General features: G+C 43.1%; 1 protein-coding gene across 2 annotated transcripts in view; it reads left to right on the forward strand.

The window, feature by feature from the left end:
- The window catches only part of ITPR3 (inositol 1,4,5-trisphosphate receptor type 3), a 498,562-nt gene that overhangs the window by 411,184 nt on the left and 73,177 nt on the right, over positions 1 to 14,201 (forward strand). For both annotated transcript variants that reach the window (XM_044288135.1, XM_044288136.1), the window contains exons 46-48: positions 6,094 to 6,177; positions 10,203 to 10,316; positions 13,053 to 13,245. In XM_044288135.1, coding sequence (XP_044144070.1) covers positions 6,094 to 6,177; positions 10,203 to 10,316; positions 13,053 to 13,245 — 391 coding nt within the window. The remainder of the gene's footprint in view (positions 1 to 6,093; positions 6,178 to 10,202; positions 10,317 to 13,052; positions 13,246 to 14,201) is intronic.

Consider the following 14,201-nt stretch of genomic DNA (forward strand, 5'->3'; position numbering starts at 1 on the left):
TGCCTTCCTCCCCCCCCCCTCCCTCTCCCTTCCTCCCTTCTTCTTGTATGCGCAGATGGCATCAGAATAGTGCAATCAAATATAACAATAGTCAAACAAATGAGGGGGGGGAAATAAACACACATAGACAAACAGGACAATGGACAGGGACAAAGAAATCCCTGTCCATTGTCCTGTTTGTCTATGTGTGTTTATTTCCCCCCCCTCATTTGTTTGACTATTGTTATATTTGATTGCACTATTCTGATGCCATCTGCGTATGGCGTATGCTGTACTGTGGCACTTTCTAACTATTTGCTATCTCAATAAAAAGAGATTTGGTTAAGGTGAGAATGTTGACGAGTACAAGGCTGGAGATCATTATGTCAGGCTGATTGGGTTAAAATGGCAGACATGACCCGTTAAAAGGAATAAATGCTTGAAATCATTGTTCTTCCATTGTTAACCATGGTGACCTGCAAAGAAACGCGTGCATCCATCATTGCGTTGCATAAAAATGGCTTCACAGGCAAGGATATTGTGGCTACTAAGATTTCACCTCAATCAACAATTGATAGGATCATTAAGAACTTCAAGGAAAGAGGTTCAATTCTTGTTAACCACTTCAGCCCCGCTAGGTGAAACCCCCTTCATGACCAGAGCACTTTTTACACTTCGGCACTACACTCCTTTCACCGTTTATCGCTCGGTCATGCAACTTACCACCCAAATGAATTTTACCTCCATTTCTTCTCACTAATGGAGCTTTCATTTGGTGGTATTTTATTGCTGCTGACATTTTTACTTTTTTTGTTATTAATCAAAATGTAACGATTTTTTTGCAAAAAAATGAAATTTTTCACTTTCAGCTGTACAATTTTGCAAAAAAAACGACATCCATACATAAATTTTTCGCCAAATTTATTGTTTTACATGTCTTTGATAAAAAAAAAATGTTTGGGCAAAAAAAATAAATGGTTTGGGTAAAAGTTATAGCATTTACAAACTATGGTACAAAAATGTGAATTTCCGCTTTTTGAAACAGCTCTGACTTTCTGAGCACCTGTCATGATTCCTGAGGTTCTACAATGCCCAAACAGTAGAAAACCCCCACAAATGACCCCATTTCGGAAAGTAGACACCCTAAGGTATTCGCTGATGGGCATAGTGAGTTCATAGAACTTTTTATTTTTTGTCACAAGTTAGCGGAAAATGATGATGATTTTTATTTTTATTTTTTTCTTACAAAGTCTCATATTCCACTAACTTGCGACAAAAAAATAAAAATTCTAGGAACTCACCATGCCCCTCACAGAATACCTTGGGGTGTCTTCTTTCCAAAATGGGGTCACTTGTGGGGTAGTTATACTGCCCTGGCAATTTAGGGGCCCAAATGTGTGAGAAGAACTTTGCAATCAAAATGTGTAAAAAATGACCGGTGAAATCCAAAAGGTGCACTTTGGAATATGTGCCCCTTTGCCCACCTTGGCATCAAAAAAGTGTGACACATCTGGTATCGCCGTACTCAGGAGAAGTTGGGGAATGTGTTTTGGGGTGTCATTTTACATATACCCATGCTGGGTGAGAAAAATATCTTGGTCAAATGCCAACTTTGTATAAAAAAATGGGTCTTTTGCCAAGATATTTCTCTCATCCAGCATGGGTATATGTAAAATGACACCCCAAAACACATTCCCCAACTTCTCCTGAGTACGGCGATACCAGATGTGTGACACTTTTTTGCTGCCAAGGTGGGCAAAGGGGCACATATTCCAAAGTGCACCTTTCAGATTTTGCAGGCCATTTTTTACACATTTTGATTGCAAGGTACTTCCACACATTTGGGCCCCTAAATTGCCAGGGCAGTATAACTACGCCACAAGTGACCCCATTTTGGAAAGAAGACACCCCAAGGTATTCCGTGAGGGGCATGGCGAGTTCCTAGAATTTTTAATTTTTTGTCACAAGTTAGCGGAAAATGATGATTTTTTTTTTCTCTTTTTTCCTTACAAAGTCTCATATTCCACTAACTTGCGACAAAAAATAAAAAATTCTAGGAACTCGCCATGAATGGAGCCTTACCAGGGGGGGGTGATCAATGACAGGGGGGTGATCAATGACAGGGGGGTGATCAATGACAGGGGGATGATCACCCATATAGACTCCCTGATCACCCCCCTGTCACTGATCACCCCCCCTGTAAGGCTCCATTCAGACATCCGCATGATTTTTACGATCCATGGATACATGGATCGGATCCACAAAACACATGCGGACGTCTGAATGGAGCCTTACAGGGGGGTTATCAATGACGGGGTGATCAGGGTGATCACCCCCCTGTCAATGATCACCCCCCCTGTAAGGCTCCATTCAGACATCCGCATGATTTTTTATGGATACATGGATCGGAGCCACAAAACACATGTGGACGTCTGAATGGAGCCTTACAGGGGGGTTATCAATGACAGGGGGTGATCAGGGTGATCACCCCCCTGTCACTGATCACCCCCCCTGTAAGGCTCCATTCAGACATCCGCATGATTTTTTACGGATACATGGATCGGATCCACAAAACACATGCGGACGTCTGAATGGAGCCTTACAGGGGGGTTATCAATGACAGGGGGTGATCAGGGTGATCACCCCCCTGTCAATGATCACCCCCCTGTAAGGCTCCATTCAGACATCCGCATGTGTTTTGCGGATCCGATCCATGGATCCGTAAAAATCATGCGGACGTCTGAATGGAGCCTTACAGGGGGGTGATCAATGACAGGGGGGTGATCAATGACAGGGGGTGATCAGGGAGTGTATATGGGTGATCACCCGCCTGTCATTGATCACCCCCTGTAAGGCTCCATTCAGACGTCCGCATGATTTTTACGGATCCATGGATACATGGATCGGATCCACAAAACACATGCGGACGTCTGAATGGAGCCTTACAGGGGGGTTATCAATGACAGGGGGGTGATCAGGGAGTGTATATGGGTGATCACCCGCCTGTCATTGATCACCCCCTGTAAGGCTCCATTCAGACGTCCGCATGTGTTTTGCGGATCCGATCCATGTATCCATGGATCCGTAAAAATCATGCGGACGTCTGAATGGAGCCTTACAGGGGGGTGATCAATGACAGGGGGGTGATCAATGACAGGGGGTGATCATGGAGTGTATATGGGTGATCACCCGCCTGTCATTGATCACCCCCCTGTAAGGCTCCATTCAGACGTCCGTATGCTTTTTGCGGATCCGATCCATGTATCCGTGGATCCATAAAAATCATACGGACGTCTGAACGGAGCCTGACAGGGGGGTGATCAATGACAGGGCGGTGATCAATGACAGGGGGGTGATCAGGGAGTTTATATAGGGTGATCATGGGTGATCATGGGTGATCAGGGGTTTATAAGGGGTTAATAAGTGACGGGGGGGGGGTGTAGTGTGGTGTTTGGTGCTACTGTACTGACCTACCTGAGTCCTCTGGTGGTCGATCCTAACAAAAGGGACCACCAGAGGACCAGGTAGGAGGTATATTAGACGCTGTTATGAAAACAGCGTCTAATATACCTGTTAGGGGTTAAAAAATTCGGATCTCCAGCCTGCCAGCGAGCGATCGCCGCTGGCAGGCTGGAGATCCACTCGCTTACCTTCCGTTCCTGTGAGCGCACGCGCGTTCACAGGAAATCTCGGCTCTCGCGGGAGGACGCGTATATGCGTCCACCCAGAAGAGCAGGACCGCCGGCAGGACGCAATCCTGCGTACGGCGGTCCTGAGGTGGTTAAGAAGGCTTCAGGGCGTTCAACAAAGTCCAGCAAGCGCAAGGATCGTCTCCTAAAGAGGATTCAGCTGCGGGATCGGAGTGCCACCAGTGCAGAGCGTTCTCAGGAATGGTAGCAGGCAGGTGTGAGCACATCTGCATGCACAGTGAGGCGAAGACTTTTGGAAGATGGCCTGTTGTCAAGAAGGGCAGCAAAGAAGCCACTCCTCTCCAAAAAAAAACATCAGAGGCAGATTGATCTTCTGCAGAAAATATGGTGAATGGACTGCTGAGGACTGGGGCAAAGTCATATTCTCCGATGAAGCCTCTTTCCGATTGTTTGGGGCATCAGGAAAAAGGCTTGTCCAGAGAAGAAAAGGTGAGTGCTACCATCAGTCCTGTGTCATGCCAACAGTAAAGCATCCTGAGACCATTCATGTGTGGAGTTGCTTCTCATCCAAGGGAGTGGGCTCACAATTTTGCCCCAAAACACAGCCATGAATAAAGAATGGTACCAAAACACCCTCCAACAGCAACTTCTTCCAACAATCCAACAACAGTTTGGTGAAGAACAATGAATTTTCCAGCACAATGGAGCACCGTGCCATAAGGCAAAAGTGATAACTAAGTGGCTCGGGGACCAAAACATTGACATTTTGGGTCCATGGCCTGGAAACTCCCCAGATCTTAATCCCATTGAGAACTTGTGGTCAATCCTCAAGAGGCGGGTGGACAAACAAAAACCCACTGATTCTGACAAACTCCAAGAAGTGATTATGAAAGAATGGGTTGCTATCAGTCAGGAATTGGCCCAGAAGTTGATTGAGAGCATGCCCAGTCGAAATGCAGAGGTCCTGAAAAAGAAGGGCCAACACTGCAAATACTGACTCTTTGCATAAATGTCATGTAATTGTCGATAAAAGCCTTTGAAACGTATGAAGTGCGTGTAATTATATTTCACTACATTACAGAAACAACTGAAACAAAGATCTAAAAGCAGTTTAGCAGCAAACTTTGTGAAAACTAATATTTGTGTCATTCTCAAAACTTTTGACAACGACTGTACAGTTAAATGATAAATTTCAGACTGTCTGCAGTAACCATTAGAGAGACCTTATGAACTTGCTACATACTGTTATATCAAAGGGGTTCTCTGGGAAGGGTATAAACATAACATCCTACAATTTGGTGAGTTGTCTTCGCTTTATACTTGCTTATGAGGCGTGGAGGACAGGCACTCATTACACTGCTTCTCTGATGGTGACTCTGTGTTCTTCTCTGTGTTCTTCTCTGATGGTGACTCCTGCCAAGATGTGCAGTCAGGCTGTTCAAACTGACAGCATATCTCATGAATAATCTCCTTTTAACACGTATTGTAGAACAGGAACTAGTAATGATAAGATCCTCTGTCATGGCAGAGCATCCTGACCGGAATGAGGAGTAGGGATGTGATCCTGCTACCCGTTCCTGTTTGGCTGCTCAGTTGTGACAGAGTATAGCATTACTACTATCTACAGTACAGCATAGTTCCTGCTGTAAAGTATGTGTAATGAGCCCCCCCCCCAGCAGCTGTAAAAGTAAAAGTAACCCACCCTAGTCACTTTCTGGATGGATTGCTGGAGTACGTTATCATACCATTCCTTGAAAATTCCTTTAAATCCGATGAAAGAGTATGCATTAAGATTTTATGCTCTCCCTGGTGGTCACTGCACACAGTCACCTTTTTACCTTTGATTTTTTGATTGACATGTCATTTAAAAAAAACAGTTAGCTATTCACAGACCGAGTGATAGATGTAGCTACTTAAAGGGGTTATCCAATTTCAGCCCAGCCTTGTGCCAGGCCTCTCACAGTTGGGCCGCTTCTGGTCTCTGCACCGCCACTGCTGCTTCTCCCTGTGCGCGGATTAAAACATCCGGTGTCAGGGGGGAGCGCCAATGGCATGTGGGGACAGGTATGAGCCTCTCTAGCGTCACCCACAATGCTAGGGAGGCTCGTCCCCGCCTGCTATTGGCTGCTCTCTCCCCCCCAACACCGGATGTTTTTATCCGTGTACAGGAAGAAGCAGCAGCGGTGGTGCGGGGAACAGGATCTGTGCCGGGAGCGGGGTAAGTATATTACCTGTGAGGGGCCCAGCACATGGGGGGGGGGGCTGTTTCAGAAATTGGAAAACCCCTTTAAAACATGAGATCAGCAGTTCAGTTAATGGCTAATTCCCCTCTCTATAATATACAGTTTATTGATGTAAATTGGCACAATTTTGTATCTGTTGTTTTTTGTTCACAGAAACTGCTCAAACCTTTCAATAATTGAGAGAATGTCATGAAATGTTGTGTCTTGATATTTTCTTGTAGCTGTCGCGTCACAACAGGCACCTACAACATCTTTTGAAGCCTATTCGTAGAATTCAAGAGGAAGAAGAAAGTATCTCTACTATGGTAATACTAGCTACAGTATACACATTTAATATATATGTTTTTAACCAACCACCTTTTATCAGATTGACCCCAATAACATCTTCACATCCACTAGTCTCACTTGCCTCTATTTCAGATTTAAAGGGGTTGTCTCACTTCAGCAAATGGCATTTATTATGTAGAGAAAGTTAATACAAGGCACTTACTAATGTATTGTTATTATCCATAGGGTTTCCTTTGCTGGCTGAAATAATTTTTTCATCACATTATACACTGCTCGTTTCCATGGTTACGACCACCCATTTTTATGAGTAACAACAACCACAATCCAGAACATTAATGAGTAACAACAGCCACAATCCAGAACATTAATGACAGTTGTCTGCCTTAAATTATTTACTTTTATAGAAAGATAAAACATTTTTGTAAGGGAAATAAGCATCAATAATTCATCTTGATTCATTTGCAAGTCTCGAACATTAAACAGTAGTTTGCTGGTGAAATTAACTGATAACCCTGGAGTACAGTACACAGATAAAAAAAAATTAAAGAACCCCCCGTTCGTCCGCTGTGGTACCTGTATCTTTTGGCACCTCATATGCTAATGCGGCAACTCAGTTATATTAGGCATGGACTTGTATTTCTCCTGGGTGTGGTTATCTTCTCTCTGGCTGCGAGCACATCCAATCAGAGTGCCCCGCTCTTAGCCAAGGAGAAGGAGCTCAATTTCTTGCGAGATTCGCAGCTCCTTCTCCTGCGAGAGCTTGAGCTCCTTCTCCCTGGCTTAGAGTGGGATGCTCTGATTAGATGCGCTCACAGCCAGGGAGAAGATAACCGCGCCCAGGAGAAGTCCATGCCTAGTATAACTGAGTCGCCTGATTAGCATATGAGGCGCCAAAAGATACGGGGACCACAGCGGATGAACTTTAAAGAAAAAAAAGTGCCAAGACATCAGTGGGGGCTGCACTATAAGGTACAATAATAATTAGATTAAGGATATCCAGGTTAAAGGTCCTCTTTTACCTGTCACTTTTCATTTTTTGTCTAATTTTCATCCATGTTTTAAAGTGGTTCTGTCACCAGGATCAACTCCTGGTAGGGCTTATCATGCTGATTAAAACGATACATTTCTTTTGTCTGTATGTTAAACGGCTGCAGAGATATCAGAATTTGTATTCATATGCAAATGAGCAATTCAAGCACTAAGTGGCGGGACTGAATGCACACATCCCCCTCTCCTTGATTGACAGGGAAAGACATCAGGCTGAGGGCAGAGATGTGTCCTGGCTTATACATATCTACTGTATACATGTGTGTTAAACACACAATGTACTATAGCTTCACCATACTGAGATATTATAAGCTAATATACAGTACAGACCAAAAGTTTGGACACACCTTCTCATTCAAAGAGTTTTCTTTATTTTCATGACTATGAAAATTGTAGATTCACACTGAAGGTATCAAAACTATGAATTAACACATGTGGAATTATATACATAAAAAAGTGTGAAACAACTGAAAATATGTCATATTCTAGGTCAGTGATGGTGAACCTTTTTAAGACCGAGTGCCCAAACTGTAACCAAAAACCCACGTATTTATCGTAAAGTGCCAACACGGCAATGTACCCTGAATACAACAGTCCAATATAGTATATCTTCCATGTACTTTATCATTTAGCTATAATAGCTGCCTACATTTAATGCGCTGCCTGTGCCGTTCATAGTGCGCCCTGCACTGATGAATGGCAGGAAAAGTCTAAGGCATATTGGTACACCATAGACTTTTTCCAGGGTGTGGGTGCCCACTGAGAGGTCTCTGAGTGCCGCCTCTGGCACCCGTGCCATAGGTTCGCCAACACTGTTCTAGGTTCTTCAAAGTAGCCACCTTTTGCTTTGATTTCTGCTTTGCACACTCTTGGCATTCTCTTGATAAGCTTTAAGAGGTAGTCACCTGAAATGGTTTTCACTTCACAGGTGTGCTCTGTTAGGTTTAATAAGTGAGATTTCTTGCCTTATAAATGGGGTTGGGACCATCAGTTGCGTTGTGGAGAAGGCAGGTGGATACACAGCTGATAGTCCTACTGAATAGACTGTTAGAATTTGTATTATGGCAAGAAAAAAGCAGCTAAGTAAAGAAAAACGAGGGGCCATCATTACTTTAAGAAATGAAGGTCAGTCAGTCCGAAAAATTGGGAAAACTTTGAAAGTGTCCCCAAGTGCAGTCACAAAAACCATCAAGCGCTACAAAGAAACTGGCTCACATGCGGACCGCCCCAGGAAAGGAAGACCAAGAGTCACCTCTGCTGCGGAGGATAAGTTAATCCGAGTCACCAGACTCAGAAATCGCAGGTTAACAGCAGCTCAGATTAGAGACCAGGTCAATGCCACACAGAGTTCTAGCAGCAGACACATCTCTAGAACAACTGTTAAGAGGAGACTGTGTGAATCAGGCCTTCATGGTAGAATATCTGCTAGGAAACCACTGCTAAGGACAGGCAACAAGCAGAAGAGACTTGTTTGGGCTAAAGAACACAAGGAATGGACATTATACCAGTGGAAATCTGTGCTTTGGTCTGATGAGTCCAAATTTGAGATCTTTGGTTCCAACCACCGTGTCTTTGTGCGACGCAGAAAAGGTGAACGGATGGACTCTACATGCCTGGTTCCCACTGTGAAGCATGGAGGAGGAGGTGTGATGGTGTGGGGGTGTTTTGCTGGTGATACTGTTGGGGATTTATTCAAAATTGAAGGCATACTGAACCAGCATGGCTAACACAGCATCTTGCAGCGGCATGCTATTCCATCCGGTTTGCGTTTAGTTGGACCATCATTTATTTTTCAACAGGACAATGACCCCAAACACACCTCCAGGCTGTGTAAGGGCTATTTGACCATGAAGGAGAGTGATGGGGTGCTGCGCCAGATGACCTGGCCTCCACAGTCACCGGACCTGAACCCAATCGAGATGGTTTGGGGTGAGCTGGACCGCAGAGTGAAGGCAAAAGGGCCAACAAGTGCTAAGCATCTCTGGGAACTCCTTCAAGACTGTTGGAAGACCATTTCAGGTGACTACCTCTTGAAGCTCATCAAGAGAATGCCAAGAGTAATCAAAGCAAAAGGTGGCTACTTTGAAGAACCTAGAATATGACATATTTTCAGTTGTTTCACACTTTTTTTTATGTATATAATTCCACATGTGTGGAATTATATACATAACCATATAACCTCTATGTGGTGATGCTATAGCGTAGAGGTTAAGATATAGCTTAGAGGTTAAGATACAACTTTTGCATGTAGAGATCCCTGGTTTGAATCTTAGCAGAGACTTTGAAGTATTTTTCTTCAGATATCTTTTTTTCTTCCACATTCATCCCTTAAGAAAAGTCTACACACTTATCATATTGAGGCCTCTTGCACACAAACGTTTTTTTTCCGTTCCGTTTTTTGCGTTCCGTATACGGACCCATTCATTTTAATGGATCCACAGAAAAAAGGAAGGTACTCTGTATGCCTTTCGTTTCCGAATTTCCGTTTTTCCGTTCAAAGATATAAGATGTCCTATTATTGTCCGCATAATGGACAAGGCTAGTACTGTTCTATCAGGGACCTGCTGTTCCGTTCCACATTTTTTGCGAATCCGTTTTTTTGCGGACTGCAAAATACTGAAAAAGCCATACGGTCGCGTGCAAGAGGCCTGAGAATAATGTTTTTCAGAAAGCTAATAAACTGATGCATGGATGTTCATATACCTAAATTGAATAATATCAAAAGTGGCATTTCAGTACCTGTTACTGGTGTATATTAGGCGCCAACATTTTTAAAGGTGCCAGTGTAAAATCAAGATACAGCCAATATTCTTAGCTCAGAATGCTTGGTATATGACATGTGAAGTTTGGTGAAACTTACCAGATATTCCACATTTTCCTATTATTCTGGTTATTTAGAACAGCATATAATAACAACTGTAAAAAGAACTTTAGAAAGTGAGAATACATTAATCTTATTAATGAGCTACTCGTGTTACATACATTTAATTTGCAGCTCAGCCTAAATAATAAACAGCTGACACAAATGTTGAAGGCGAAAACTGCCCCAGTGGAGGAAGAAAAAGAAGATCCTCTGGTATACTATGCCAAGCATACTGCACAAATTGAGGTAATCTTGTTACATAAGTTGGCCATACACATTACCTAGTACTTGGTTTACGATTTAACAGTAGTTAAAAAAACAAATTTGATGACTGTTTGTTTAGCAAATCAGCCATAGGCCATATTGGCCGTTAGATATGTTCAAACTGGCCATACATGTTCAATGAAACCACGCGATGGACGAAAGATCTTTTGTCTGTGAATTGTCTTTTTTGAATGAAAGGTCTCTCTTCCAACTACTGGATGAAAATATTAAAAACGTCCAACTTACTTTCAGACAATAATGGTGTGTAATCAGTCGACAAAAATTATTGTTCATTGTTAAAATTCAACTGATGAATGTTAGCTTTGGTTGAATTCCTTGCTTTTGATCAACTTTAGACTAAAATATATAGGCACCTCTAGTAAGATGGGAAAAGTGTAGGAACAGGTCAGTTGTGAGGCAGTTAGGATAGTACACTCCTCAACATTGAAACTGCAACAGCAAGAAGGAAAAGTATGACATAAAAATGGAATATATTCAAAATGTTTTGTTTAAGTATAGAGTATGAATTCCACAAGCAGAAGTACACAGACACACTCCTTGGCATGCTATGAATGAGGTTATTAATGGTTTTCTGAAGATTGTTCTGCCATTCTGAATGAACTTGGGCATGTAAATCTTCAAGATCCATTGCTAGCAGCTCCTTTTGCAATTGCGGACCAATGATGCCCCAGATGTGCTTGATGGGAGAAAAGTCTTCAGATGCAGCAGGCCATGGTAGCATATTTAGGCCACGCCGGCTGCTCACAGTAGCATGAGCAACATCCGGCCTGGCATTATCTTGTTTGAAAAAGGCTTGTGGTCCCCTTTGGAGAAATGGCCGTATCACTGGTTCCATGACCAAATCAATGTAACACCGAGTTGTTGGTGTACCTGAAATGAAGACTAGATGGGTCCGGCTACCATACATTACACCATCACACACCGTAATCCTTGGAGTAGAACCAGAGTGATGTTTCCATTTGAATACTTCTTTATGGCGTTGCCTTGGGTGGTCTGCTGATCAGTCCACGGCTATCATTGTGTCTAAGACAAAAGCGGAACTCATCATTGAAGATGATAGATCCCCATTCTAGTGTCCATCGCTGTCTTGCTGTGCATCATAATAGCCTATGAGAGAGGTGCTGTGAGGTCAGGGGTACACCTGTAGCTGGACATCTGGCTTGTAGCCCAACATTGTGCAAATGCCTTCTAATAGTTTGTGTAGACACTGTTTGCCACTAGGCTTGGGAAGTGATATCCTTTTACACTTGCAGTAGAGAATGGATCACTACAGACCATTCTTCTAATCAGACAATCTGTCTGTGTAGAGGTTCGCCTCTGTGCAGCTCTTGCTCTCATTCCAGTTCTCAACCCCTGGGACATGAAATATTGAACAGTGCTAACACCTTGGCCTAGGCACATAGAGATCTGCCAGAGTGATAAACCAAGGTAGTGATCAACCTTGCTTTCAATCCAGCTTTTATGCCCCTCCTATATGCCACAGATTTGATTTAGTTGGTTGGAAATTTGATCATTTGCAGAGCTTAGTGATACCTGCTACTTCAATGATTTGCATAACCATACAGCTGGTCCTTCTTGGTATTGCAATTGCAATACCGAGGGGTATATTAATTCAGGCCAGGAAAGTGGTTTGAAATCATATAAATACAACTAATCAAAACTGTCTACAAGAAAATAGCCCATAGCAACCATTCAAAGCTCGGCTTTCATTTCTAAACTGCTTTAGTAAAATGAAAGCTGAGCTGTGATTGGTTGCTATGGACAACAAAGACAAGCTTTCCTTTAGTTAGTTTTGATAAATGTGCCCCAGTATCTCCTGCAGTTGTCAGATAACATTTTTCCACAGTGAATTTAATTACTGAGAAACTTTTGGTGATGTAAATGTAAAAGTACCCCTGGGTCATGCAGTGTTGAACAGAGCTAGCATCTTGGCCTAGGCGCATAGCGATCTACTAGAATGATAAACCAAGGTAATGATAAATGTTGCTTTCAATCTAACTTTTATGCCCCTCCCATATGCCACAAACTAGAGCAGAGCTTAGCGACACCTGCTAATTTATTGATTTGCATAGCCTAATGCTTGTCCTTCTTGGTCAGGCATGCTCAACCTGCGGCCCTCCAGCTGTTGCAAAACTACAACTCCCACCATTCCCGGACAGCCTACAGCTATCGGCCTACAGAAGGGCATGGTGGGAGTTGTAGTTTTACAACAGCTGGAGGGCTGCAGGTTGAGCATCCCTGTTATTGGTGTTGCATTTGTAATATTGAGGAGTGTATGAATTAAGGCCAGGAAATCATGTAAATACAATTTATCAAAACTGTCTATAAGAAAATAGCCCATAGCAACCATTCACAGCTCAGCTTTTGTTTCTAAACTGCTCTAAAAAGTGAGCTGTGATTGGTTGCTTAGGCCATCAAAGACCACTTTCCTTTAGGTAAATTTGATAAATGTGCCCCAGTATCTCCTGCAGTTGTCAGATAAACATTTTCCACAGTGGATTTTATTATTGAGAAAGTTTCAGCGATGTAAATGTGAAAGTAATAGATTGCATAAATCGTGGAAAACATGAAGCTTTGGTTTTGCCTCAGGCAGCAGTATGCTCAGCTCTATTACTGTACACATTTATTTTACACATTGCCAATTGCGTGAATACTTTTTTCTATGTGCCTCATGAATTGTGTGTTTGCTTTCCATAGATTGTACGTTCAGACCGAAGTATGGAACAAATTGTGTTTCCTGTTCCAAATATCTGCAAGTTCCTCACAGAAGAGACAAAGCACAGAGTATTCACTACCACAGAGCAGGACGAACAAAGCAGCAAAGTTAGCGATTTCTTTGACCAGTCATCTTTCCTTCATAATGAGATGGAGTGGCAGAAGAAATTGCGCAGTATGGCCTTTTCAGATAAGCTCTTAATATGTTTTTTTTTTCAGGAAATGAACTGTTGTGTGGTTTCAGCACTTGTTCCAGTCCTAAAAAGAAATGGATAAGGCCGAAAGTGTCTTATGCACTGAAAACAGATGATAATAGGTTGACTGGCATCTGTACACAGAGTGCTGACAATTAGACCAATCTTTACCTACAACTATTCTGAGAAACGTCAAAAGCAGTTTTTTGACTAGATAGGACCCAGCTTCACACGGGTATATTTAATCTATTTCATTTAATGTTTGTGTGTGTCATTAAAAGATAGACAATATCCACTATAACAGTGACATCTACAGACAGTATCCCGCCCCTTTAACAGTGACCTCTACAGTGGTCTGCCCCCTTAACAGTAACATCCACTGCATCTTCCCCTTTAACAGTAACCTCCACAGCGGCTGTCCCTTTATTAGTGACCCACGCAGTACCCTGTTTCGTTAACAATGATTTCCACAATAACCCGCACCCTTAACAGTGACCTCCACAGAGCTCTGTTCCCTAAAAATGTGACCTCCACAACACCCTGCCCCCTTAACAGTGACCACCACAGCAGCCTGCCCCTTTAACAGTGACCTCCACAGCAGTCGGCCCCCTTAAACAGTGACCTCCACAGCAGCCTGCCCCTTTAACAGTGACCTCTACAGTGGGCGCCCCTTTATTAGTGACCTTCACAGTACCCCATCTCCTTAACAGGGATTTCCACAACACTCATCCTTTTAACAGTGGCCTCTACAGCAATCTGCCTCTTAACACTGACCTCCATAACGGACTGTCCCCTTAACTGTGACCTCCACAGCAGCCTGCCCCTGGCCAGAGGTCCAGTTTTAGGCCGGACAGTCCGGCTTTCAGACTCCCTGTCATCCGGAGTAGGTCCTGGACGGACACAAGGATGTCCTTTTGAACAGCTCACTCTCAGACAG

The sequence above is a fragment of the Bufo gargarizans genome, chromosome 3 (assembly GCF_014858855.1).
Source record: "Bufo gargarizans isolate SCDJY-AF-19 chromosome 3, ASM1485885v1, whole genome shotgun sequence".
NCBI lineage: Eukaryota > Metazoa > Chordata > Amphibia > Anura > Bufonidae > Bufo > Bufo gargarizans.